This window comes from Akebia trifoliata, unplaced genomic scaffold, assembly GCF_017979445.1.
Source record: "Akebia trifoliata isolate Shusen 1 unplaced genomic scaffold, ASM1797944v1 Contig00147, whole genome shotgun sequence".
Taxonomy (NCBI): Eukaryota; Viridiplantae; Streptophyta; class Magnoliopsida; order Ranunculales; family Lardizabalaceae; genus Akebia; species Akebia trifoliata.
In genome coordinates, this window is record NW_028236852.1 from 10,344 (window position 1) to 36,944 (window position 26,601).

The 26,601-nt window shown below is 36.4% G+C and overlaps 2 protein-coding genes across 4 annotated transcripts; one reads left to right on the forward strand and one right to left on the reverse strand.

Annotated features, from left to right (window-relative positions):
* Positions 1-1,539: 1,539 nt before the first annotated feature.
* On the reverse strand, positions 1,540-18,381 carry LOC147381898 (phosphatidylinositol:ceramide inositolphosphotransferase-like). Its single transcript, XM_086429846.1, has 4 exons — positions 17,911-18,381; positions 13,693-13,788; positions 13,568-13,614; positions 1,540-13,489 (listed from the first exon to the last, which is right to left on the reverse strand). Exons 2-4 carry the CDS (start codon positions 13,776-13,778, stop codon positions 13,395-13,397), a joined length of 228 nt encoding a protein of 75 aa, XP_086285972.1. The 5' UTR covers positions 13,779-13,788; positions 17,911-18,381; the 3' UTR covers positions 1,540-13,394.
* Positions 18,382-21,837: 3,456 nt separating this feature from the next.
* LOC147381899 (G-type lectin S-receptor-like serine/threonine-protein kinase At4g27290) lies at positions 21,838-26,061 on the forward strand. Of its 3 annotated transcripts, XM_086429843.1 has the most exons (7): positions 21,842-23,355; positions 24,238-24,354; positions 24,565-24,713; positions 24,819-25,029; positions 25,126-25,363; positions 25,447-25,597; positions 25,682-26,061. In XM_086429843.1, the coding sequence occupies exons 1-7, from the start codon at positions 22,068-22,070 to the stop codon at positions 25,985-25,987; spliced, it is 2,460 nt and encodes an 819-aa protein (XP_086285969.1). In that variant the 5' UTR covers positions 21,842-22,067; the 3' UTR covers positions 25,988-26,061. The 3 variants fall into 3 exon arrangements, with proteins under 3 accessions (XP_086285970.1, XP_086285971.1, XP_086285969.1); XM_086429844.1 differs by lacking the exon at positions 25,447-25,597 and having other exon boundaries at positions 21,838-23,355; positions 25,682-25,821; XM_086429845.1 differs by lacking the exons at positions 24,238-24,354; positions 24,565-24,713; positions 24,819-25,029 and having other exon boundaries at positions 21,840-23,355.
* Positions 26,062-26,601: the final 540 nt, after the last annotated feature.

A 26,601-nucleotide genomic window follows, 5' to 3' on the forward strand; every position in this document is an offset into this window, starting at 1 on the left:
TTTTGGTAATTTTTTCAAAATTCTACCGTGAAAATTTTTACGTTTCTTTTGAACTTTTTTTTATATTTATTTTTTGAAAATTCAAAGAATTTGATCCCTTACAACCGTGTTGCACTGGGTCATGCATTCGAATACTACAAGGTGGGCTCAACAACTTTAGTAAGATTTAAATTCTTACTAAGTTAGTAAGCTTAGCTTACTATTTTTATTTTCACGTCTCTGTTTTCCTTCTTCCTCACGTTCCTACACCGGTGAGAGTCACACTTCTCTTCCATCCCTTCTTTCCTACTCCTCCAATTCCACTTTCTTGCCTATTTATTTCATTCTCCTTTTTTTTTTTTTTTTTACGTTGGAGCAACCCTCACATAAGGAGCATCTACTCACGTCCCAACCATAGCTGCCTACAGGTACGTCTCTCTTCTTTTGCTCTCTCTTTCTAATTTATTTATTTTTTTGTTTATTTTCTAATCCTTCTTACGGCTGCAATCCAAACCCAGATCATCCCTACCAGGTATGTATCTCTTTATCTTCAATTTTCCCTTCTTCTCTTCTCTTATCCATATCTCTTGTTACTGTACGTGGAGGCTAAAACAAGGGTTGCTCTTGTTTTTTTTTTTTTTTTTTTTTTTTTAATAAAAACAAGCTATTCTTACTACCACAGTAAACTTCCAAATCTTGCTAAGGCTTATTGGATTTACATTGTGATCTCCAAAACGTGAATTGAAGTCAGAAGGAAGTATAGGAAGACAACAAAACTTTAATCTCCTTTTTCCATAACGTGATAGATGAAATTCAAATTTCTTCTCATAAAATCTTGAAGACTGTGGCGATGGATTGCCAATGCGGTAACTCATGTGCGCTCACATGCTTTAGTTGGAGAAATTTTTTTTTTTTCAAAACAGGGGCTGCGACCTCCATATTAGTGATAAAGGCTATTGATGTTGAGTTCTTCGATTTCCTTTTCACTCTCCTTTCTCTATTGATGGATGTTGGGGAACAGAGATTTATAAACCCTTTGGATTGAATATTGTACCGATGGATCTACCTCATTTTTTTTCTTCTTTTACCCAGTAAAAGGAACAAATAAATAAATTAGTACTTAACCAATTTATTTATTTTTTTATATGTTTTGTTTATTTTTGGCAAGGTTGGATGTGGTGGGGCATTAAAATCAAGCTTTGGGAGATTTCTAAAATCATAGAGATCCAAACTATTCTTTGGACGAGTAGATCCCTTTGTGAATCAGATTTTACAATCTTTGAAGTCTCGACCTCCTGAAGATGATTCCCATATGTTGGATGCAAGACCATTTCTTCAATGGAGCGCAGAGCTTGCTTTAATTTCATGGCATTTAACTAATTCAATGTATTTGCCCTTTCCATTAAACAAAGAGGTTACTTTAACTTCAACAAAATCTTTTCAATAAGGTCCACAAGGCATTGTTGTAGTTATGATTTGGACTTCTTTCACGACCTCATGCATAGATGAATGTTTTTTTATCTAGTTCATGGTGTTTGAGAAATTTGATATTTTATTTACTTTGCTTCATTGGATTTTTTTCTATGACGTTGTTCTATCATACACTTTTTTTTTGTATGTGTGGTAACTTTAATCTTGACAACTACCCAATTTAGTTTTTGTCATCGTGTCTCGACAACAATACGAAAAAGGTAAATTTTTTTTTTAACTTGATTATCTTGACATATTCCTTTTTATACATGATGACTTGTAACAGGGTGCAATGATCAAGATATTAGGAAGTCACACTTGTCCACTAAATGACTATATTTGTTAATCATGTTTGAGGTGAACATTGTTGATTTGTCAGAAGAGTTGCATGATGAGAGATGTACCCGTAGAAGAACCATGCGACGAAAAATGTATCCAGCTAGTTGGCCAATCTCTAAAGCAACTGTTCATCAGTAGTGCTTATAAATGGACAACGTCAACTGACTGACAAATGTTAACTAACTAGAAGAATCACAGGATGCAAGATTTGTAAATACAAGAGAACCATGTGACGAACAATTTATCCAGCCAGTTGGCCAATCTTTAAAGTAACTGTTCATCAATAGTGCTTAGGAGTTGACAATGTCAACTAGCTGACAAACGTTAACTGGCTAGAAGCATCACATGATGTAAGATTTGTATACGTAGAAGAACCATGCGACAAAGTATTTGTCCAGCCGGTTGGCCAATCTCTAAAGCAACTGTTCATCAGTAGTGCTTAGGAGTGGATAATGTCAATTAACTGACAAACGTCAACTGGCTAGAAGAATTACATGATGCAAGATTTTTTACACGCAGAAGAACCATGCGACGAACAATATGTGCAGCCAATTGGCCAATCTCTAAAGTAACTATTCATCAGTAATGCTTAGGAGTGGACAACGTCAACTGGCTAAAAGAATCACATGATGCAAGATTTGTACTCGCAGAAGAACCATGCGATGAACAATTTGTCCAACCAGTTGACCAATCTCCAAAGTACATATTCATTAGTAGTGCTTAGGAGTGGATGACGTCAACTGGCTAACAAACGTTAACTGACTTGTAGAATCACGAGACTCAAGATTTGTATACTTGGAAAAACCATGCGATGACCTATTTATCTAGCTAGTTGGCCAATCTCTAAAATAGCTATTCATCAATAGTACTTAGGAATGGACAACGTCGACTGACTGACAAACATCAATTGGCTTGTAGAATCACGAGATGCAAGATTTGTATACATAGAAGAATCATGCAACGAACTATTTGTCCAACCAGTTAGCCAACTTCTAAAACAAATGTTTATCAGTAGTACTTAGGAGTGGACAACGTCAACTAGCTAGTAGCATCACAATATCAACTCGCTAACAAACGTCAACTGGCTAGAAGAACCATGCGACGAATTATTTGTCTAATTGGTTGGCCAATTTCTAAAGTAGTTGTTCATCAATAGTACTTAAGAGTACACAACGTCAACTGACTGACAAACGTCAATAGGTTAGAAGAACCATGCGACAAATTATTTGTACAGTTAGTTGGCCAAACTCTAACGCCAGAACATTAGTAAGTATGATGGCCTTTTTTGTTGATGTGATTGAATCTGAAGTAACTTTACAGACTACCTACGTACCCAAAATGAGATCAAACCATAACGTAGTTCAGATGGATAATACTCTAAGTTTTGCCTAGATCACCCTCTCGGATTTTCAATCTAGCGAGCTCAATTTTTTTTTGGACCGTTCACAATTATAACTCATGCGAGTCATGAGTATCATATAGTTTAAGCTTGTACGATAATGAGCATTGTAAAACAGTTTAGACTCGTGCTAAGGAGTATCATCAAAAAGTTTAGGCTCGTGTCGAAGAGCATTGTCAAACAGTTTAGGCTCGTGCTGGGGAGCAATATCAAACAGTTTAAGCTTGTACTGTGGAGCATCATCAAATAGTTTAGGTTCACCAACATCATCAAATAGTTTAGGCTCTTGCTGGTGAGCATCATCAAACAGTTTAAGCTCATCTTGGGGAGAATTATCAAATAATTTAGGCTCGTGCTGGGGAGTATTGTCAAACAGTTTAGGCTCGTGTCGAGGAGCAATATTCTTTTAAGTATAATATCTTTTAAGAAATTTGCCATTGATTGAACCAAGACGTAATCCTTCCAGTGTTATAAGAAAGTATGCACCATTAGTGTATACTTCTTTCACTACGAGAGGTCCATCCCACTTCAGATCAAACTTCTTTCCAAAACGGTGTGAGAGGATGATTGGTCGTTGTACAGCAAGAACTAAATTGCCAACTTGAAAAAAACGTGGTCAAACTTTCTTATTGAATGCATATCACAGACGAACTTCATAACACTCTAGTCGTTGTTGTGCTTCCAATCTTTTTTCATCCAACGCTTCAAGTTCAGTCAGACGTAACTTGGCATTCTCATCATAAGTTAGACGTTCTTGGATCGCAATCCTTAGGGGAGGTATTTGACGTTCCAAAGGGAGAACAGTTTCAGCTACATAAATCAATAAGTAAGCCGTAGCTTGCGTGGGGGTGCGGTACGAGGTTCTGTATGCCCATAATGCTTTCCTAATTCGTTCATGCCAATTTTTTTTGGATTTTGAAACAACCTTTTCAAGAAGCTTACAAAGAGTTTTGTTGAAGGCTTCGGCGAGTCCATTTGCTGCAGCGTTGTACATTGTAAAATATCTCTGCTTAATGTTAAATTTCATGCAGAATTGATCCATCAGCGTATTGCTAAAAGATTTCCCATTATCTGTCATGATATATCGTGGAATGCCATAACGGAAGACAATATAATTTTTGATGAAGTCGACTACCATTTCTTTCTTGACTTCTCGAAGGGGAACTACTTCAGCCCACTTAGAAAAGTAATCTATTACAGCAAGGATATAAAGATGTTGTCTTGAAGATTTCGGGAGTGGTCCAACGACATCAAGTCCCCACCTGTCAAAGGGCCAAGATGTCATTGTAGGATGCAATGGCTCCGGTGGTTGATGAATGTAATCCCTATGAAATTGGCAAGCTTTACACATATTTGCATGGTCTAAAGAATCTTTTATCATAGTAGGCCAGTAAAATGCCATCCTCTTCAGACTGTGATGGAGTTTCGACCTTGACTGATGTGAACTGCACACTCCAAAGTGTGCTTCTTCTAAAGCATTTTGGATTTCATCATCTCTGAGACATCTCATTAAGATGTCGTCGAAAAAGCGACGATATAACTTATTGTTGAAATATAAAAATTGAGGGGCCCTACGAAGTATTTCGATTTTGTGTTTTAGGTCGTTTGACAGCTTTCCATACTATAGATAGTCAATAAGTGACTGTCTCCAATCTTTGACTTCGACTATTTCGAAGGCGTTTGCTTCGTAAGACTCACAATTTTCATCTATCAAAGGAGGTAATACCCACCTATGGCAGATAGGGATACTCATTGTCTCTCTCTCTGGCATAGCCAAACTTGCAGCAAGACTAGCAAAAGCGTCAGCCTGCTTGTTTTCAGCTCTTGGTATATGCCTGATGATGACGTCTTCGAATTGACTTACAAGTTGTACATCATAGTAGTGATAAGGCATTAACTTATGCTTTCGAACGTCACACTCTGTTGAGAGTTGGTTAATGATAAGTTGTGAGTCCTCATACACATAGAATTGGTGTAATTTTATCTCTAGCCCGAGTTCTAAATCAATTATCAGAGATTGGTATTCTACAACATTGTTTGAACATAATTTCGTCAAGACAAACGAGAATGACAATACTTCATTTTGTAGGGTGATAAAAATTACACCTGCTTCCGCTCCATTTTTTCTAGTTGCGCCATTAAAGAACATTCTCCAAGCTAGAAGCACGTCAATAGAGAATACTTCTTTATCAAACAAGTCATGAGACAATTCCTATGCAACCGGAATAGGATAGTCAGCAACGGCTAACGCTTGTCCTTTTACAGCCTTTTGAAGGATGTAAATAATCTCGAATTCTGATAAGAGAAGGGTCCATTTAACTAGTCTTCCCGACAAGACTGACCTTGTAATGTTGCACTTGAGTGAATTAGCTCGCGCAGTGAGTCAGATTGTGTGCAATAACATGTAATGCTAGAGTTTCTTTATGGCAAAGATGAGTGCTAAATATGTCTTCTCGATGGGTGAATAGTTTACTTCTGCTCCAACAAGAGATCGACTCAAGTAGTAGAGTGCACCTTCTTTTCCTTCGTCATTTTCTTAAGTCAATAATGTTCCTAGTGACATTTCTTACGCACTAATATAGAGAATCAGTGGCTTCTCGGGAATTGGTGCAGAAAGAACAGAAAGCTTGAGAAGATACTCCTTGATACTTGTTAGAGCATTCTCACAAGCTTCATCCAATTCAAATGATGTATCTTTTTTCATCAATCGACTGAAGGGATGACAACGCCCAGCTAAGTTTGAAATAAATCTACGAATGTAAGCAAATCGGCCTTGTAAAGTTTTGAGTTCATGAATGTTTTTTGGTGTCGGCATCTTTTGAATGGCTTCAATCTTGTTTCGATGGATTTCAATACCGCGATGCCGAATCACGACTCCCAAAAATTTATCCGAGGTAATTTCAAAAGTGCATTTTAATGGATTCATCTTGAGCTGGTACCGTCGTAATCTGTCGAAGGTATCACGTAGATATTGTAAGTGATCTTCTCTTTTCTTGGACTTTACTAATAGATCATCAACGTAACATTCAACCTTGTCATGTAGCATGTCATCAAAGATCTTCTGTATAGTTCGCTGGTAAGTGGCACCAGCATTCTTAAGTCCAAAAGGTATAACTTTGTAATAATATATATCTTTTGGGGTATGAAAGGCTGTAAGCTCCTCGTCTTTTGGCGACATTCGAATTTGATTGTAACCAGAAGATCCATCCATGAAAGGCAAAACTTCATGTCCTGTAGTCGCATCAATCATAAGTTCTATGATTGGAAGTGAAAAATCATCTTTTGGATATGCGTTATTCAAGTCGCGAAAATCGACACATACTCGAATCTGTCCTTTCTTCTTTCTTATCGGAACTATGTTGGAAATCCAGGTTGGATATTTTACTTCTCGGATGAAGCTAGCTTCAATCAACTTGTTGACCTCTGTCTCAATTTGTGGTACTAATTCTAGTCGAAAACGACGTTGTGCCTGTTTTATTGGGCAAATTACGTGTTTGACTGCGAGCTAATGAACAGTAATTTTCAGGTCAAGTCTTAGCATTTCTTTGTAAGTCCAAACAAAGACATATTAGTATTCATGTAGCAACTTGAAGTACTCGACTTCTTTATTATGGGTTAAAAGAGTGCTGACGAACGTGGGTCGCAACTCTTCAATTGTCTCAAGATTTATTTCTTTCAAGTCATCGACAATGACTTGTCCATTTTCTTCAAAGATCGGTAGAGCATTTTCGAGTTCTTCATCTGATGACGTAGAATCTCCTTCAGGAAATTCTTCAATGGTAATATGATTTACAGAAACGAAATCTTCAAAATTATCTGTTCCAACAGTTGAAGCTACGCTGTCGCTCATTTGGTTTACGAGGATGATGGTGCGTCACTTCACAACCAATGCATCTAATAACGAGACCTTTAAAACTGCTTGTCGTTTCATGCGATATGAAATAGTGTTATGCAAGTCACTACTATCTTTATGCTCCACATGTTTATTTCTTTGCTTAGGTCGACGTCGTGATTCTCTTTGTATTTTTACTCCAACATTCTGACCAAGTCTAGATAGAACAGACGCACGAGATTTATGAATTTGTATATCATGATGATCATCTAAAGCACCCAATCGATCAAATACCAATATGGTCGAGATGTGACCACTAATTCGATCAAAGATCGATGTCCATGGAACTGGTGTTTCTTTTACAGACTTGTCGATGACTTCTACTATAGTATGTTGTAAAAAAGTCGTCTTCATCTTAGAAATTTTGATTGGAGCCTCTGGCGTATACCCTAGCCCTGCTCGTGTGAATGAAAACTATTTCTCCAGCTTGAACGAGTTTGACTTGTGTTACAGTTAAACCATGCATTTGATCAGTTTGTGGTAGCTCACCCAATCGCAAAGGTTCACCTTTTCTATGACCAGCAATCTTGAATAACTTTGAAGTTTTATGACCAAACCAACTTTTAGACTTTACTTTTACGAGGTTTTCTTCATGATTCTTCGCGATTGACGTAGTTTGAACAATATTTTCCACGGGTATCCTTACTATGTAAGATTTCTGAAAAGGTATAACCGGAAGGGTTAACTCTTCTTTCAATATCTCTAATTCGACTTTAGAGACAAAACGCTTGGTTTTTGAAGAAATCTCTTCGAAAGGTGATTGTCTCGACTTCCGTATTGATTATGGCACGTAACGAGGCATTGGAATTGGCAACACAATTGTGGATGACGCATCCACCATTGATTGAATCACCTTGGTCCGTTGAGTTTCTGGTTCTTGCTTCTTTACTTGTTCTTTTTGAAGCTGAGGACTAGGAGAAATATTCTCGGCATCATTCATAGTATACTTTCTTCTATCAGATTTTTTCTTACTAAATGGAGGTACCGAAATTGGAAGTGCTTCTTGAATGACGTCGCCTCCAAAATAAAATTTTGCATCTGCAAAATACGTTTCTACCTTGTCAAATGATTGATCTTTGACTACTACACGTTTCTACATGTTTCTGCACACCATCTTGGTAATACTTGAAGCATTGATGTAGCGTGGATGGTATTACTCCAGTTTCATGTAGCCACGGTCTACCGAGAAGCAATCAATCATGTGGAAGAGCGTTGTTGACACCAAATCTACGATAGAAAACTTGACTCTTATCATGCCGATAGCACTCTGACCACCCAAGTTGAAGCCTTGGATCATCAACTTACTATGAGCAAGTCGACGAGATCCCAACTTGTTTCATGGTACAAATTGGCATGATGTTGATCGTAGAACCACAATCTAGGAGGATTCTTTGAACTTTATTTTCTCTCACATAACTTGTGATGTAAAGAGGCCTATTGTGAGGTTGAGACCCCAATTGGAGATCTTTATTAGTGAAGGTAATTGTGGCCATACACATACTGTCTTGTTGTGAGTTTATGTCAGGTTGAACTTCCTGTTTTGAATCAGTTGAGCTTTGCTTTGAAATATGCTGAACTTTTTGGAGTTCACTGGAGAAATCCAAGTCGACCTATGAATCTTCTATTTCTGAAGTGCTATTGTATTTTTCAAGTTGTTGATCTCCATCACTGAAAGTAGTAGGATGTTCTTTTGACCTATCATCAATAACATCTTCTAGTACTTTCGTTTCCACTTGATGACATGAAACCATGCAGACTTCCTTCAAGAACTTCTTGGGTAAGAAGTCTAGAGTAACCGGTATACGGGGAGGTTGCTGAAGGATGTCTTCGGGGTCTGCGGGCGAAACTCAGAAAGCCTTCTTCTTTGTTGTTCTCTTTCGTTTCTTTGACCCTGTATTTTGTTTTGACTTTCTTCTCTTTCTCTTTTGTTTCAAAATAGAACGGGTTGGAACATATGTAGAGTATCTTTTTCGACGAGTGACAACTGTCCACCCTTCACCATCTACTGAAGCAAATTGTGAGATATTTGACCTTGAATTTGAAGTCGATTGAAATTGTTGTCCTTGTTGAGGTGGAGTGGGAAATGTGATGATTTTTCTTTGATTTAGCCTTGCCCCCAGCGTGGGATGGGCTTTTTCAACATCGGAATGTACGGACATGAGTTGTGGAAGTAGCAACATTTTTAATACAATCAAGTTCAATTTTCCCTTGACGTGCCAAATCCACAATCTTTTCCTTAAAGACGAAGCATTTTTCAATCGAATGACTAATCACCCTATGATAGCGACAATATTTTGGATCATTGTCGCAACCTGCTTCCTCGGGTCGTTTGGGTACTGGAAGTTCAATAAGCTTTAATTTCAGCAGCTCTTCGAACATGCCCAAGACGTCAGCATCATGAAAAGGGTACTCTTTTGCCTCAAGCTCTTTGAGAGTTTTCCAAGCTTTTCCTTTTTCTTGTGTTGAATCAGCTCGTGACTGATCTTTTCTTTTCTTACATGTGATCTTTACAGGTTTGCTGGTAGTGGTAGACAAGACTTCTTTAGTTTCGAAGGACTTGCCATCCTTCTTTTCTTGTCTTCGAGACTCGCTTGGTCGTGGAGTCTGATGCACAGCTATACTCTGCTCCATGTCGTGAGCTCGAGTAGCTAGCTTTTCGAAAGTATTTGGTTTAATTCCTTTCAAGATGTAAAGGCGCTACCAGTGCATCCCTTGAACACACATCTTGATAGTAGAAGATTGAGAAAGTTGATCCATGCAGTTGAGGGAAAGATTTCTCCAACGCTCGATGTATTCAATGATTGGTTCATCTTTCCTTTGTCTGATGGCAGTGAGCTCTACCATACTCACTGTTCTTCTGGTGTTGTAGAAACGGCCAAGGAACACTCTTTCAAGTTGATCCCAACTGTTTATTGAGTTGTGTCGAACGCATTGCTACAGAGGGAGCGAACGAATTGTTTCACCATAAAATCACTGAATTTACCAGCGTTGTTGCAAATTTCGATGAAGTGGGCAATATGCTGCTTTGGATTGCCTTTTCCCTCGAACTATTGGAATTTTGGCAGTTGACATCCCGTTGGAAGACGCATTTGTTCGATGCGTTGAGTGTAGGGTTTGGAATAGACCAATGAAGACTGTGGCATGCCCCCATACTGAGCACGAATGGTGTCAGTAATCATTGCTTACAGTTATTGAATGGAAAGTAAGGTAACAGACCCTGGTGGTGGGTCTTGCGTAGCTTTACGTGAGTTAGTATAGTCTTCTCGTTCTTTTTCACATGAAGTCGTGTATACTTCAGGAGTGAATCCTAGAGGATGCGAAGGTCCAGTACTCGATTCATTTTCTTTATCTTCATGCTCCAAACGACTAACAAGGGTTGCAATCTGGATGTCTTTGTCCTTCATTGCCTTTGTTAATTTGTTGATGGTGTCTGCCATCTGGGCAACTTGTTCCTCCATTGTTAACGTTCCAGCTATCATCACTGCTCTGATAGAAGTGTGAGTTTGCGACGGAGAAGTGATCGATAGAGATCTAGACGATCCCTCGCTTGACTTCGAATCAGATCCAGAATCTGATAAGTCGTCTTCTACAACGTCCGCCCACGATGCCTTTGTTGTGAGTACCATTTTTGTGGCACGTTTCTTAGAATGATGCTGGAGAGGCTCCACCAACTTAGATCCACCAATTTTCCTCATTGTTCAAGTTACATGATGATCACGACTGATAACCTGGACAGACTCAAGGTTCGAAGAATTGATTTTCTTACCTTTCTCAACAATAGCTGATGCGATAGGGTTGAGGTTGCAAGATGCCATCGATGTTTTGGCTTATAATTTTGTAGTTGACTAAAAGATGAGAAGTTGAGATGGTCCCACCGAGTGTGCTAGAAATTTGTGGATAATAAATTTCAACAGACCTACCTCGAGATTCGTAAAATATAATCGCAAATAATTTTATTGATTTTTTTATGAAAAGGAGATACAGATCTTAGTATTTCCTCTGATTAACAGTCAAATACAAAATAGTGACGATTTATAGAACTTTTCTTCTCTCTGGACTACGCACTTTATCAGTTGAGAAGGTTGCTTGGACGGTGGCTTTGCTTTGTGCTTGATCTTCTATAGAGACTTCTGTAGATTTTCTTCTCTCCGGATTTTACGCTTTATCGGCTGAGAAGGTTTTCTTGACTTCCGGAGAAGAGTTTTATTATTGATCTTCTCTTTAGTCAGAGTCCGAATCTCTGAAGAACTTTTGTTTTGTCTCTGGATGAGGACTTGAGAGCTTCTTCTTCTCTAGAGGGAGAGCTTCTGTCTTCTAAAAGAAAGTGATCCAGATCCCCCTCTCAATGAAAGAGGCTCTTGTATTTATAGACTTAAAGGTAATTTAACTTTCCAATTATACCCCAACTTAAAGAGGTTTAATTGATTTGTTTAAAAGGCTAAATTTGTCCAAATCCAATTTTAAGGATTCTATGGATCATTATTGGGCCAAACTCATTTACTTAGGTATAAGGCCCAATATTTATGTGAATCACTTGATTTTGTTTAAATCATGGGCTTTATCTGCGAAAGTCCAAAATCCAAGCTTGTAAGTGGCACGTTTCCAGTTAATGAACTCAATTGCGACGTTCATTTATAACTTTAGGGACTTCATTTTTATTTATAAAATTATAAAGGCCTCCTCAAAATTTTGGTGCCTACAGTGTCCTCTACCATCTATGGCATCAGATAATGTTTTTGGATGTCACAAGGTGATCAATGGACTAATTGAAAGGAAAGTAATTTTTTATGGACTCTAACTTAAGAGCCCTCTACAACCTTCTGTCATCCGTTAACACATTGACCCTACCAAAAATACTAGCTCTGCCCCTGCCTGGTATTTGTGGTTTGCGGTGTATTACATGTACCTGAGGGATTTGGACGAGATATGATATTCTAAGAAGGCAGTTTACCTCACCCCTGCCAGACAGGCATACGAGTTCGAAACCTCAGTCATCGAAAAAAAAATCACAAATCAAATAAAAATGGGTGAAAATACGAAAGGTGTAGAACTTTTACTCCAATTACATAATTAACACTACAAAATTTTAGGCTTTTAGCGAAGGTCAAAAACCGCCACAAATACCAAAAATACCACCGTTATATCAATAGTGATGGCCAAGTGTAACGCTACTATTGGTGGCGTAGCTAAAGGCCATATGGAGCCCTATAGTGGCGGCCAAGAACCGCCACTAATTAATTATATTACTGTCGCTATAGATATAAACGAGGTCTATAGTGACGGTAGAGTGGCCGCCACTAATGTATTACCATCACTATAGACATAAACGAGGTCTATAGTGATGGAAATGTGGCGGCCGCAAATTAGTTTTTTACCATACCTATGTATCCCTCCTATGATTTTGTAACGCATTTCTCAATTCAAATTTTCTCTTATGTTTGGATCTATATATCATTTTATACAAAAACAAAGGATTATGTAAGAGAGTAAGAATTAAACTACTATTATAGTGTTCAAATACTTGGACAAATAACATGCATTAATAAGTAAATCCTTTGCTCATCTAAAAAACACAAAACACTCTCATTGGGTGTGGACATCAGCCTAATTGGATAATTAAGTAACAATTAAACAATAACAATTAAATAGGAAACTATCAAGCCTAATTTCTTCAGTTTGTTTGGAAGCAAAAAAAGAAGAGTGTCAAAGAGGACGTCGGGAAGAATTAAACTAGGAAAAGTAGCATACAGAAACGCAAATAAAAAATGACAATATTTTAGGAAATTTGGGCCTATCTCAAAAGGATATCAAACAAACGGAATGCACATACATTTCACAGAATTAATAAGCTATAACTATTTTCCAAGAAAATAGTTAATTTCCTGTTCAAGGATTTCATTTTTATGGTCAAATTGGTGAAATTCCTTACTCAAGAAAAGAAGCATCTAGTTAACTAAGTCGATGCGGGAATTAAAAACTACATTTGTTTTTGTTTATTAAGCTGTCAATCTATAAATAGAAATATCTAAAATGAAATAACATCTGATTCAACAAACTAACCTCAAAATATCTCAACCCCCATGAGAAGGGACAATGTTTAGACAGGCATTGTTTGTTACTATATTCACAGATGAACAAATGGATTAAAATTCCTAGAGAACAAAGCATATTATTTTGACTTTATGTGTTTGAAGTGGATGTAACATGTGGATTGGAGAGATTTTTCCTATGACAAATCATGAATTATCTAGAAGGACTTGAATGTACATGGAGGCAGGGTTGAAATAATTGATGAGGAAACTTAAATAATATAGATCAATGGTGATGTTCTTCTTTGGTTCTACTATTTTTATCTTTGGAACTCAATGGTAGCAATGGAGGCAGGGTTGCGTTGGTTCGGTCAGGGAGTTCTGCGTTATAAAATAATTCAGTCACCAAGACAGTCTAAAAACAAAGTCCAAAATAACATTAGAGCATCAAAGGCTAACCTGGCAATTTCTTATCCACAAAGAATACAACCAGGTTTGCTGTGTACCTGCAAAATGGATCATATAGATTTATTAGTGTCAATATGGAAACAAGTATTCTAAAACTGAGGGGATGACGAACCTACCATGCAACGACAACATCAACGTTGTAATGCCAGCAGGATGCTAGAATCAGGAGGCTCTGAATAACAGCAACCAACCAACCAAGCATCTTGATAAACCTTCAAACACGTATATGACCCGTACTAGCATAGTTAGTAAAAATATTATATACAATCAGCTGCATCAATGCTAGCCAACTTGCAATAATAGCATAGCAAGAACTGGTTATTGCTAGATTAGTGGGTACAGTGTTAGAATATTCCCGTAAAAAAACACTGTAAATTTGCAATAATAGCATAGCAAGAACTGGTTATTTTAGAATATTAAGTTTATGCCTCTTCACACACACACACATAAAGAATCAACATTATATCTTACAAAGACATAAATATAGGAAATAGACTAATAATGCATTATCTATACAAATGAAAGTTCCTGTTTGGTTTCAAGTCCTTCACACTAAACACTTTAGTTCCCTGTTCATCTTCAATATCATTCAATCCAATCCAATCCAAGATTAGACAACTGTTTGTAGAGAAAATGGATTGGATAAGATAAAGAATGCTTTGATAGGCAAGAGAAAGATCGAAAATGATATAGATGGATATAGTAAGAAAAGATAAGGAACAAGCCTTGACTGAATAATAGGATTGGCAATGCTAAGTGAGATTAGGTGTAGACAATGATGATGATGATGACAACTGGGTAGAGAAACAAGTGCTTTGTAATAGTTTCTCCAATGATAACCTTACAAAAATAATTATTTGCTTCGTTGTTTTCAGGGTAGAGTAGCAATCCAAAGTGGTGTCCCGTTCCTATAGCAACACAAGGCGTTTGTGTGGCACATTTTGGTTGGAGATTAAACACATCGGGCTGCACCCTTTATAGAAAATGGCTTTGTTAGGAGCCCAATGTGTTTAAACTCCTAACCAAACATACCACGTAAACACCATTCCTATTCTATAGGAACAGAACACCGCTCTGGATCCCGACCCTTAAGGGTATGTATGTCCTTTCACAACTTTCAACAAACTAAATGTGAGTGTGTCTAAGAGAGAAACCATGGTGCCTCTTACATTATCCCACTTTTTAAAACTAGCATGATATCTTTTGAAAAAATGATATCCATAAAAAAAAAAAATCTTTAGGAAAAAAAATTAATGAGAAATTCCTCTTTTAAAAAATAACATAATGTCTTTTTGGAAAAAATATAACTAGAAAATTCAAAAACTCATAACTTTTAATCCCTATTTGGTTTGCTATAAAAATGGATCCATTAGAAAGCTCTCGCTGAAATCTTTCCAATGAGCTCAACCAAAGACATCCAATTTGCTTGGTCGCCTCTCATATGGTAATAAGCTAAAATGACACCAATTGGAGAATAGTCATTCGATGGATGGATTGTATTTTTGATATCATTATTTATGCTTATGACAAACATTGGTGATGGAAGCGTAAATCCTATTTTTTCATTCAACTCTATTTTGAGCAAGTCTCCTCATATATTTTCTTACTTCCTCCATATTCAGTTTTAGAGCCTTCGACTTACATCAAATCATTCATCACAGGTCTTCTTTATGCATGCCCTAACCATTTCAATCAACTTCCCCTTTATTTCTCTCCTATGTAGATATTTCCAAAATCCCTCACATGTGCTCATTCTAATTATTTCTTTCCCAATCTTACCCCTAATCCATCACAAAATCCTTATCTTTGATACACTATTTCTATGAACATGTTTCCTGATTGCCCAACATTCAGTTGCATAAAACAGGGCAGGTTTTCTCTTGTCTTGTAATATTCCAAAAGTGATCCTCCACTTAAACTCCCCCCTTTCCATCTATATAGATAATTGAAACAAAAATAATGAGTGTGGTCACTTTGGGGGACTTCTTGCCAATCAAGATTAACTATCATCCTATTCCTAGGAGTTTCCTCATGAAAATTGCAAATCATACATTCTATCTTGAACTTACCTTTTTAAACTCCCCAATTTAAAATATATCCCTCCACAATTCTAATTTGAATTTACTCCCTCCTCGTTTCATTGACCAACACTACATCGATCGCAGATAACATATAGGAAGAGACCCCTCCTTCAATAATTAACCCATCTACAAGCTTAGAGAAAATCATTGGTGCAAATCGTCTATAACTTGAGACTGCGTGTATCACCTCAAACTATTCACCAAACTAACTCTCCAGGTACTCTAACATATTATTCTTCTGATCCAAATAAAAACATGTGCAAATTCTTCCTCCTTTCTCAAAACATCTCCATGACTTTCTAAAAAGATAGCCTTAACAGTTGAGCTACTTGACTAAAAACCAAATTAGTAACTTATAGTTGAGGTCGGGTGTCATCCAAATAGAAAATTGTCTGCTTTCATTAGGTGTGAGTGTATGACAGCAGTCAAAAACTTGGCATACAATAAACATGAGGAACAGAAAAGAAAAAAAAAAGGGCTAACATTTGGTTTCATGCCCAAAGAAAATGTCAAAAATGGGAAAACCCAAAAGCCAATGGAGGTTATTTTTTGGTTAGTACAACTTTGCTTTAGAAATCATGTCTGGACATTTGGCACATTTATATGTTTGTGTCTTCCATGTATATGTATATAAGTCTTATCAAATAAAAAACAAAATTTCCAAGTGAGCCCCTCTTATCTATTGATCTCTTAAACAAAATTTACAAGTATTTTACCATTCAATTAAACGATATGGATGTATTATGCTTTTATAACAAATCACAATATAATGGGCTTGATTGATCTAGTTTGAGAATGTGAGTCGACAACTTGTGGTCCTATAGTGGTGCAACTCCACTCTAAAATTTCCCAGAAAAGTGCAGATCCAAGTTCTACTTTATTTTCTTCCTATAACTCTAGCTTCTCTTTTGATTTTGATATGTCACACAAGCTAGCGAAATTTCATGCCACAGAACTGTCACTATATAGTGTTATTTCCTCATGGCAGGCAGTCATTTTCCATTGTTAGTATCCATAACATAGACTTGTGTTCAAGACCAGTCTTCACCAACATACCCATCAGCCACTAAGTCATTAACCATGACCCCTTAGCCCATTCAAAAAGAGAGAACAAAGGAAACTTGAAAAGTTTAAGTAATAAAGACTTGAGATTCGCAGGATGATTCTGGACCGAGCATTGTTATCTACTTGGGTCTCAACTTCTCAACCAATAGTTATCCCCCAGACAGATGGTCACCTGGAACAATTCAGTTTTGGTTTCTCATGTCCATGGTAATAAAGAACGTATCCAACATCTATTGTTCAACCTGGTTGCAAAACCTCCTAATAAAACATGCTAGAATTTGAGTTAGTTTTAGCAAGCAAACTGAAGCAACAAGGAATCTCAAACACTAATCACCAAAATTGACTTAATTAAAACTTGAATTAGTCAAAAGTTGACAGTATTAAGACTATGAATTTGGATAATTAGACCCAATTTTTCTCTCATTTTAGTGCTCCCTATCATTCATTATTTTTATGCTAATTATCTGCAATTCATCAACCTTAGAAAATCCATTAAAACTCTTCTATCATGTTCACACAAGAAGGCTATAAACTCTATAAAGTCCAACCAAACCTCCAACTTACTGTTACCATTCCAATAATCTCTACAGACCTCTCTAAATCCACCTAAAAAAAGTTTGAACCCAGTATTCTGATTTTTAATTTTTTTAGTTTTGCCAAACACTAAAAGAACTGAAACCAAAAACTGATGAAGCTAACAATTGAACATATACTCACAAGAGCTTCATGTTATAAAAAGGGAATACAATACCTTCCTTCCTTCCATCATACTTTATATTTAAAAATGTTATTTTTTGGATGAGTAAATTTAAAATGATTATAACAACAGATTGTTTTCAAATAAGTTTCTAAATAACATATGGTTTTTAAATTCAGGTGCAACTTTTTGAAAATGTTAGTAAGTCCATCAACGTGCAGATGTAACAGATTGAAAAATTCGACAGCAAAAACCGCAAATGATAAGAGAGAAACAAAATCAACCAGAATGCCACAAATAGATCAAGCAAAACTAGATTTCTTCTTCTATGAATCAAAGCAACCAAAGCACACTTCAAATCTAACAATCTCAATCGAAATATTAGCGAAAGATCTAAAGTGATTATTTGACCAATCCAATTCAGAACAAAAACTTATAAAAACTCAAAGAAAAATAAATGTCGATTCTAGGGTTTTTGTTTAAGATCTTACAGGTTTGCTAGACGAGTTCCTTATCAAAATCGAAGATGAATAGGATTGAAACGAGCTTCACATTCTCCAAATCGAAGATGACGAGGGTCGAAACGAACTTCACCATCTCATAATCGAATATGAATGGGGTTGAAATGAACTTCACCTTCTCAAAATCGAATAAGAATAGGGCTGAAATCGATTTGAATCGAAAAAATCTTTGAAATCGATGGAAGAAATATAAGAGGGGAGAGATCGATGGGAGATATTATCGTTCCTGTTAGAATGAGAGCCCTGAGAGATTTCTCTCGATTTTTTCATAGATGTAGAAGAGATGAGATGAAATTGATACAGAGAGAGAGAGAGAGAGAGAGAGAGTATTTTTCACAAAATCTGCAGATACAGGGATATAGAGGTTTTTAGTGAAATTTCGTAATGTTTGGCGCGCGCAGCCGTGCCTACAGTGGCGCCTACTTTGGCTGTCGCTGAAAATGTGTCCCTAAAAACAATTATTTTTGTTGTGTTGATAAGAATTTATAATATTTATGTACTTGAATAAATTTATCCATCCGTATAAAAAAATTTGTCATAAATTTATCTTTTTGCACCTTGGATTTTAAAACAAGTCGTGCTGGAATAACATTGAAATTGGCATCGTTTTATACATTGGTATGCACAGAACCATAGATACTTCTCACTTGTATCTCAATGAAAAGTATGTATGGTTCTGTACACACATCCACATCAGTAATGTGTGAAACGATGACAATTCAGCATTTCCCTTTTAAAACCAAAGGAATATTAACATAAGTTCACTACATATTAATTGACAAATCTGTCCAGATGTATAAATATTGGTAAATGTTGAAGTGACTGTGCAAGCACTGTATTTCCCAGTGCAGTGAGATGGATGAAAGCATCTATGATTCTGTGCACACCTCTACGTGACCACAGAGTGAAATACAGTGTTTTCTGCAGTCACTCCAACTGACTCATAAATATAAGACTTCTAGTCTCAACCCACAGTTGAGGCTCCCTAACAACGTGATTGTTAGAATTTGAGGAAAAATGCAGATTTTCTAGAGATCAGTTGTAATCTTCAAGAGATTAATACCCTGTTTTATAAGGATTCCCTCTTGCTTTTTTTATGTTTCACCTATGGTTTCAAATCCGGAATTCTAGACTCGTCTCTGTCTTGGACAACAACAAGTGCGCAATTTTCTTAAAAATTATTGCATATGGTGCTTAGAAGTCTACTTCTAATGGTTAGCTTTTTGTCGTTTGTTTGACTTGAGCAACATAAAAACAAGAGGAAATCAAACTAGCATATTGGAGAGGGGAGGGGGGGGGGGTCCGACTAGCCTTACTACCTTAGTAAGGTGAATTATTTTCTTAAAAAACAAAAGTAAAACAGTTTATAAATAAAGAGATCAGCTATTGACACTCCCAATTAAAAAAAAAAAAGTGAATCATTTAGAATAAGTAAAAGTTGATGTGCTAGTAGAAACTTCACAATCTCTCTCGAGATTTCTATTTTTTGGATTTAGGATTTTTATATGAGCCTAATCATAATTGTAAACAAATTGAAGTTGTTTAAATGGGAGTGGTATAATATAATGTTGAGATTATAAATTGAGCCAAACACTTTCTCCTCAGAGAGATCACCGGATTCAAGAAGGACCAATCACATTAACCTGCGTGTATTGAAAACTCTCAAAATTTCTAAACTACCCTCATTAGGCTGAGTGCGATTTTGTTGACCACCACTTTAGAGATCCCGCATACCCATTGGTCCACATGACATAGAGTATTTAACCAATTTTCTCTCACACACTCAAGGACGGAGCTGGTAAGGAGTTGGTGGGGGCAATTGTCCGCACAGAATTTTGTGAAACCCCTATATTTTCAATTAATTACATACCCCATTTGTCCCCACTCCCTCACCTCTCTCCCCATTTGCCCCCACACCCTCACCTCCCTTCAATTTTTGCCCCCACAGAATTTTAAGACACCCTTATATTTTCAACTAATTACATGCCCCATTTGTCCCCCATTCCCTCACCTCTCTCCCCATTTGCCCTTACACCCTCACCTCCGTCCAATTTTTGCCCTCATAGAATTTTGAGACACCCCTATATTTTCAACTAATTACATGTCCCATTTGTCCTCACTCCCTCACCTCTTCAATTTTTTGTTGATGACAGTGTCTCTTGATCTGGACTTCTCAAATATTAATTGGAGTGACCTAAATATCATTTTCTTCAACTTCTAACTAAAAACCTTTGAAGTTCTCCCTAAAACCATTCATCTTCACTATAAAACTAACCATAGTTTGCCCCCACTATAGGAAAATCCTGGCTCCGCCCCTGTTTCTATCTTATTAGTGTTTTATAAGCTTTACCAAAATACTTTTTTAATTAGTTGGATAATTTGAATTGAACACATCCAAAAATGCATTTAATGTATTGGATTATAAGCCACAAATCCCCCTATGGACAATTACATCACTTTCATTTTTCATTTATTATTTTCGAAAACGCTATATTCCAACTCCTCCATCAAACAAACAATTGAGATAAGAAGAATAACGAAAATTTCCTAAAAGTCAATACTGATCGCCAAGGAACAATAGAATTTTTTTTCCTAGGGGTACATTTTTCTTAAAAACCTATATCATCTCAATTGTTTGTTTGACGGAGAGCCTTAATGAGAGGCTAAACTTTTGTTTGAAAACATGAATATCATACCCCATTTGTCCCAAAAGAACTTTGAGACACCCGTATATTTTCAACTAATTACGTGCCCCATTTGTCCTCACTCCCTCACGTCTTCAATTTTTTGTTGATGACATTGCCTCTTGAGTTGGACTTCTCAAATATTAATTGGAAATGACCTAAATATCATTTTCTTCAACTTTTAACTAAAAACCTCTTAATTTCTCTCTAAAACCATTCATCTTCACTATACAATTAACCATAGTTTGCCCCCACTACAGGAAAATTCTGACTCCACCCCTATCTCTATCTTATTAGTGTTTTATAAGCTTCACCAAAATACTTTTTTTAATTAGTTGGATAATTCGAATCAAACCACACATCCAAAAATGCATCCAGTGTCTTGGATTATAAGCCACAAATCCACCTATGGACAGTTACATCACTTTCATTTTATTATTTTATTATTTTTGAAAACGCTAGATTCCAATTCCTTCATCAAATAAACAATTGAGATAAAAGGAATAACGAAAATTTCTAAAAATTAATATTGATCACCTAGGAACCAATACAATTTTTTTTTCTAGGCGTATATTTTTCTTGAAAACCTATATCATCTCAACCGTCTGTTTGACAGAAAGCCTCAACATGAGGCAAAACTTTTATTTGAAAATATGAATAACATGCCCCATTTGTCCTCATAGAACTTTGAGACACCTCTACATTTTCAACTAATTACATGCCCTATTTGTCCCCACTCCCTCACCTCTTCAATTTTTTATTGATGACATTACCTCTTGACCAGGATTTCTCAAATATTAATTGAAAATGACCTAAATATCATTTTCTTTAATTTCTAATTAAAAACATCTTAATTTTTTCTTAAAATCATTTATCTTCACTATACAACTAATCATCGTTTGCCCCCACTACAGGAAAATCCTAACTCCACCCCTGCACACACTGGTGTTTTGTTCTTCCATATCATTAACACCAATTTAACGCAACGAATTAGATTACAAAATTTAGGACTCTAAACTTGTTAAATCAATTACTAATATACAAAATCTGATTTCATTTTTTTAAATAAATAATACTAAAAACAAAACATAAAATAGTTATTAAAAAAAAAAAAACGTGGTTTCCAGCATCCTATAAAAGAGAGCTGCTATTTGCACTCCAACTTTACTGAGGTTAGTTTCGGAAGAACAAAATACCAGCGTGGAAGAGAGAATTCGTTAAATACTCCATGGAACACAATCGGTATGCGGGGTCTCTAAAGTGGGGGTCGCCAAAATCGCACTCCATTCGGCTACGCGTATCAAGGAAAGGAATTCACGGGAAGCTCATCATGGATGGATGACACTGAAACTTTGACTTCAGAGAGGTTGTCTTTCAAGTTTCAAGTGTTCAAGACTCTGTACCAAAGAATCAAACTTTGAGATTACCCTCTTTAACTAATTAATGGAGGGAGTTCTCTTCCTTATCATCATCCCCACTTTACTCTTTTTCTTTTCTAAAGTCTCAAGTATTGCAACCAACACTCTAATTCCAAACCAAGTCCTCAGACACAACCAGAGCTTGGTTTCGGAAAACCAAACCTTTGAATTAGGGTTCTTCAATCCTTCTACTTCCAATAACCAGTACTACTTGGGGATATGGTACAAGAACATTAAAATTCAAACAGTAGTTTGGGTTGCAAACAGAAACAACCCACTTACGGATTCATCAGGAGTTTTGAAGATCAACAACAATGGAAATCTTATACTTCTCAGTCGAAACAACAGCATTATATGGTCGTCGTCTTTGAATCATTCAACAACCAAGAATCCAATTGCTCGGCTCTTAGACTCGGGTAATTTTGTTTTGAAATATGAAGGTGGCAAAGATGACCCTGAGAACTATCTATGGCAAAGCTTCGATTATCCATCTGACACAGTATTAGAAAGCATGAAGTTTGGATTCAACTTTAAAACTGGTCTGAGTCAGCAATTGACATCATGGAAGAACCAGGACGACCCTTCTCTTGGTAATTTCACTTTCAGAATTGATCCTCGTGGGTGTCCCGAATTTATTCTTCGTAAGGGATCGATCGAGCAGTTTCGTAGTGGACCGTGGAATGGGCTTCGATTTAGTGGTTCACCTGAGATGATGATAAAACTGATTCCCCATCCAAAGCTCGAATTTAATAGCAAAGAGTTGTATTTCGTGTTTGAACGCAGTAATAATTCTGTTATTTCGAGGTTCGTGTTGACTCCATCGGGCTTACTTCAACATCTTAGATGGAATGAACGAAACATGGAGTGGATAATTTTGTTAACTGTGCAGAAAGACCTTTGTGATAGTTATGGTTTGTGTGGTGCTTATAGTAATTGTAGTATGAGCAATTCGCCGGTTTGCAATTGTTTAAAGGGATTTACACCCAAATCACAACATGATTGGGATGGAGGGGAATGGTCTGGTGGATGCATTCGGAGGACACCATTGGATTGTAATAGTAATGGAGATGGGTTTAAGAAGTTTGAATCTGTGAAATTGCCTGATACATCAGGCTCATGGGTGAACAAGAGTATGAATCTCAAGGAATGTGAGGTGAAGTGCTTGAACAGTTGTTCTTGTACAGCTTATGCTAATTCAGATATTAGAGGAGAAGGTAGTGGGTGTGTGATGTGGTTTGGGGAATTGGTTGATCTTAGACAGTTTAACTTTGGTGGGCAAGATTTCTATGTTCGAATGGCATCTTCAGAGCTAGGTATGTATGGTTGGGCTGATTAGATTTTACTCTACTGATGCTATTTCTTTCTTTAATTTTTTCTTCTTCATTTTTTAAAAGTATTTAAGGAAAGTAAGAAATTAATTGGTTTAGGTTTAGTTCCCTATTTTAACTGATGAATAACTTGTGTTGGAACACTTTTGTGAGAATAACTTTTGCAATAATATTTTTCAATACGAAAAATTTCTTTAGAAATGATAATTTTTTTGAGCCAAGAGAAAGTAGGAAAACTACCTTTTTAACCCTTATATATTTCTATTGCATTTATTGTGGTTAATTGACAATAACACCACCTTTTTTTTTTAATGAAGATTTTGTACATTGAACTGATACTAACAGGTTCAGTTGTCGACCACCAGACCACAACACTAACGCAAGTTTGGTCCCTTGAGTTAATGGTGCTAGCTCGTCCAATTCCAAAACCATCTCAGCCTTATTATCCTCTCCAAAGTTTGATCCATTACGGGTCACTATGTTTGCAAGCCCTGCCCATTGACACCCCTACACACGTGACTAGTGCATTGATGAACAACATATAATTCAAACAAAGTCCAAAATATGATGACAGAGTAACAGAACTAATGCATTATATATACTACATTAACACACTTGGAATGGTTTTTCACAAGGGAACTTTTTTCACATCATAGAGATTGGATTGATTATTATTTGGTAGCCAAGCACCTCCTCATCTATGGGTGGAAACTAAAAGCAATTAAGGATAAGTATAATAATAATTGAGCTACTTTTTTTAAGGTAATTTAGAAAAGTTTATGTCCTTGTGTGTGTGTGTATTTTATTCTTTATTTATTTCTTTATTTTTTTTGTTTTCTAAACTTTCTAACCATGATGGAAATGTAGATATAAATGGCGATTCTAGAAAGAGGAAAAAACCTATGATTGTGATGGTATCAGTACCAGTTGTCCTGGGAATACTTATCTGTTGTATTATTTGGAAGATCAAGATAAAGAAAAGAGGTAAAATTAAGGATTCACCCTCCCTTTCGAACCTTCTTCTAAGAATCATTTTCTTTTTTCGATGGACAGATCTATTAACATACTTGTCCAAATTATAAATTTTGGATGTCCAAATTGGCAAAAGTCAAAAGAAATTCAGAGATAGTATGGTTGTTGTCATCATTTTGATTCCTTTCATTCAAATGTTTTAAGTAAATTTATACTAAACAGGTACTAAACAAAAAATTTACTACACGAACGAAAGCAAGAAGGACGAGATAGATTTACCATTGTTTGATTTTGCTACCATAGCAACTGCCACTAATAGCTTCTCTTCTGATAGTAAGCTAGGTCAGGGTGGTTTTGGTCCTGTTTACAAGGTAACTTTCCATAATGTTGATCGAATTAGTGCTCAAACATTAATAATTATAAGGTGAATGTTAAATAATATTTCTCCTTGTCATTTCCACCTCTGAAATCTCTAGGGTGAGCTATCAAATGGACAAGAAATAGCGGTGAAGAGGCTTTCAACAAATTCTGGACAAGGCCTCAACGAGTTTAAGAACGAGGTTATTTTGATTGCCAAACTTCAACACCGGAACCTTGTTAGGCTTCTTGGATGTTGCATTGAGAGAGAAGAAAATATGTTAATCTACGAGTACATGGCCAACAAAAGTTTGGACTTATTTATTTTTGGTTAGGCCCTCTAAATTTCAAAACTATATTAGAAATATTAATTATCCATGGAACGGAAGAAGCTCTCGATTTGAACTTTTTGTTAAAATGGTGCAGATCAAGCAAGAAGTACTTTACTCAGTTGGCAAAAGCGCTTTCACATCATCATAGGGATAGCTCAAGGACTTCTTTATCTTCATAGAGATTCAAGATTGAGAATTATTCACAGAGATCTAAAAGCTAGTAACATTCTATTAGACAATGAGATGAACCCTAAAATTTCTGATTTTGGTATGGCTAGAACTTTTGGAGGAGATCAGACTGAAGCAAATACAAATAGGGTGGTTGGAACATAGTAAGTACTAAATACAGTTACCAACCTATTCATCTACTTTAACTGCTTAAATTATTATTTTTTATTTTTATGATGGCATGTAGTGGTTATATGTCACCGGAGTACGCGATAGATGGACTATTTTCAATAAAATCCGATGTCTTCAGCTTTGGTGTATTGGTGCTTGAGATAGTGTGTGGAAAGAAAAACAGAGGATTTTCTCATCCTGATCATGACCTCAACCTTATAGGACATGTAAGTGTAGGGATGAACATATTCTTCTTAAAATCTATATTTTATTAATTATTTGACGAATAATGGTATTTGGATTGTTTCTAGGCATGGAAAGTATGGAATGAAGGCAAGGCGCGGGAACTAATAGATTCATCGGTGGGGGATCAATTACTGGAGTCTGAAGTGTTGAGATGTATCCATGTGGGTCTCTTGTGTGTGCAACAGCGTCCGGAAGACAGGCTAACCATGTCGTCTGTGGTTTTGATGTTGAGTAATGAGGGTGTGATTTCGCCAAAACCTAAACAACCTGGTTTCTACAATGAAAGGAGTCTCACCGAGGGAAATTTAGTATCAAGTGAGAAAATGTTTAGTTCAAATCAGGTAAGTATTACATTGTTAGGGGGTCGATAAAAGATTGTCTCAAGGAAAACAAATTTATGTCTTTCTCATGTATGAAATCACAAAACCCCATTTTGTGTTGCAAATGCAACTTTAGTGTAACCTTGTTGTATCTATGTGAAAAATGCAGCTTATTGTTGCATAAAGATGCTCTTGATCTTTTTCTAGATACAAAAAATGATCGAGAGGATGTTGAAAATAAAATCTAACACATCAACCATGTAATGATAATTAATGATTTGGATCAGATTTGAATAAAAAACAATTATTTTTAAATCTGATCTGGGCAATTGAAAATAAATGGTCACTGAATTCCTAACTTTTCAAGGAAAGGAAATTTCGTTCTATAACAGGTGGCACTCTCTCAACCGTATGATGGAACTATAGGAACTGCAGGAAAAACGCACCAAAAAGGATCCACTCCCTATGTTTGCCTGGTAAATCTCTCTTTTTATTTTTATAAAAGAATCGTGCTACCACTGTCTTCGTTGGACACTGCATTCCACACTGCAATGACATTGCTGTGCATATCTAACCATAGATTTATTTCCTCGAGATACAAGTTAAACGATCAACTGTTCTCTGTGCACTGCCACATCAGCTCAGTGTTAACCAACGTCCAACCA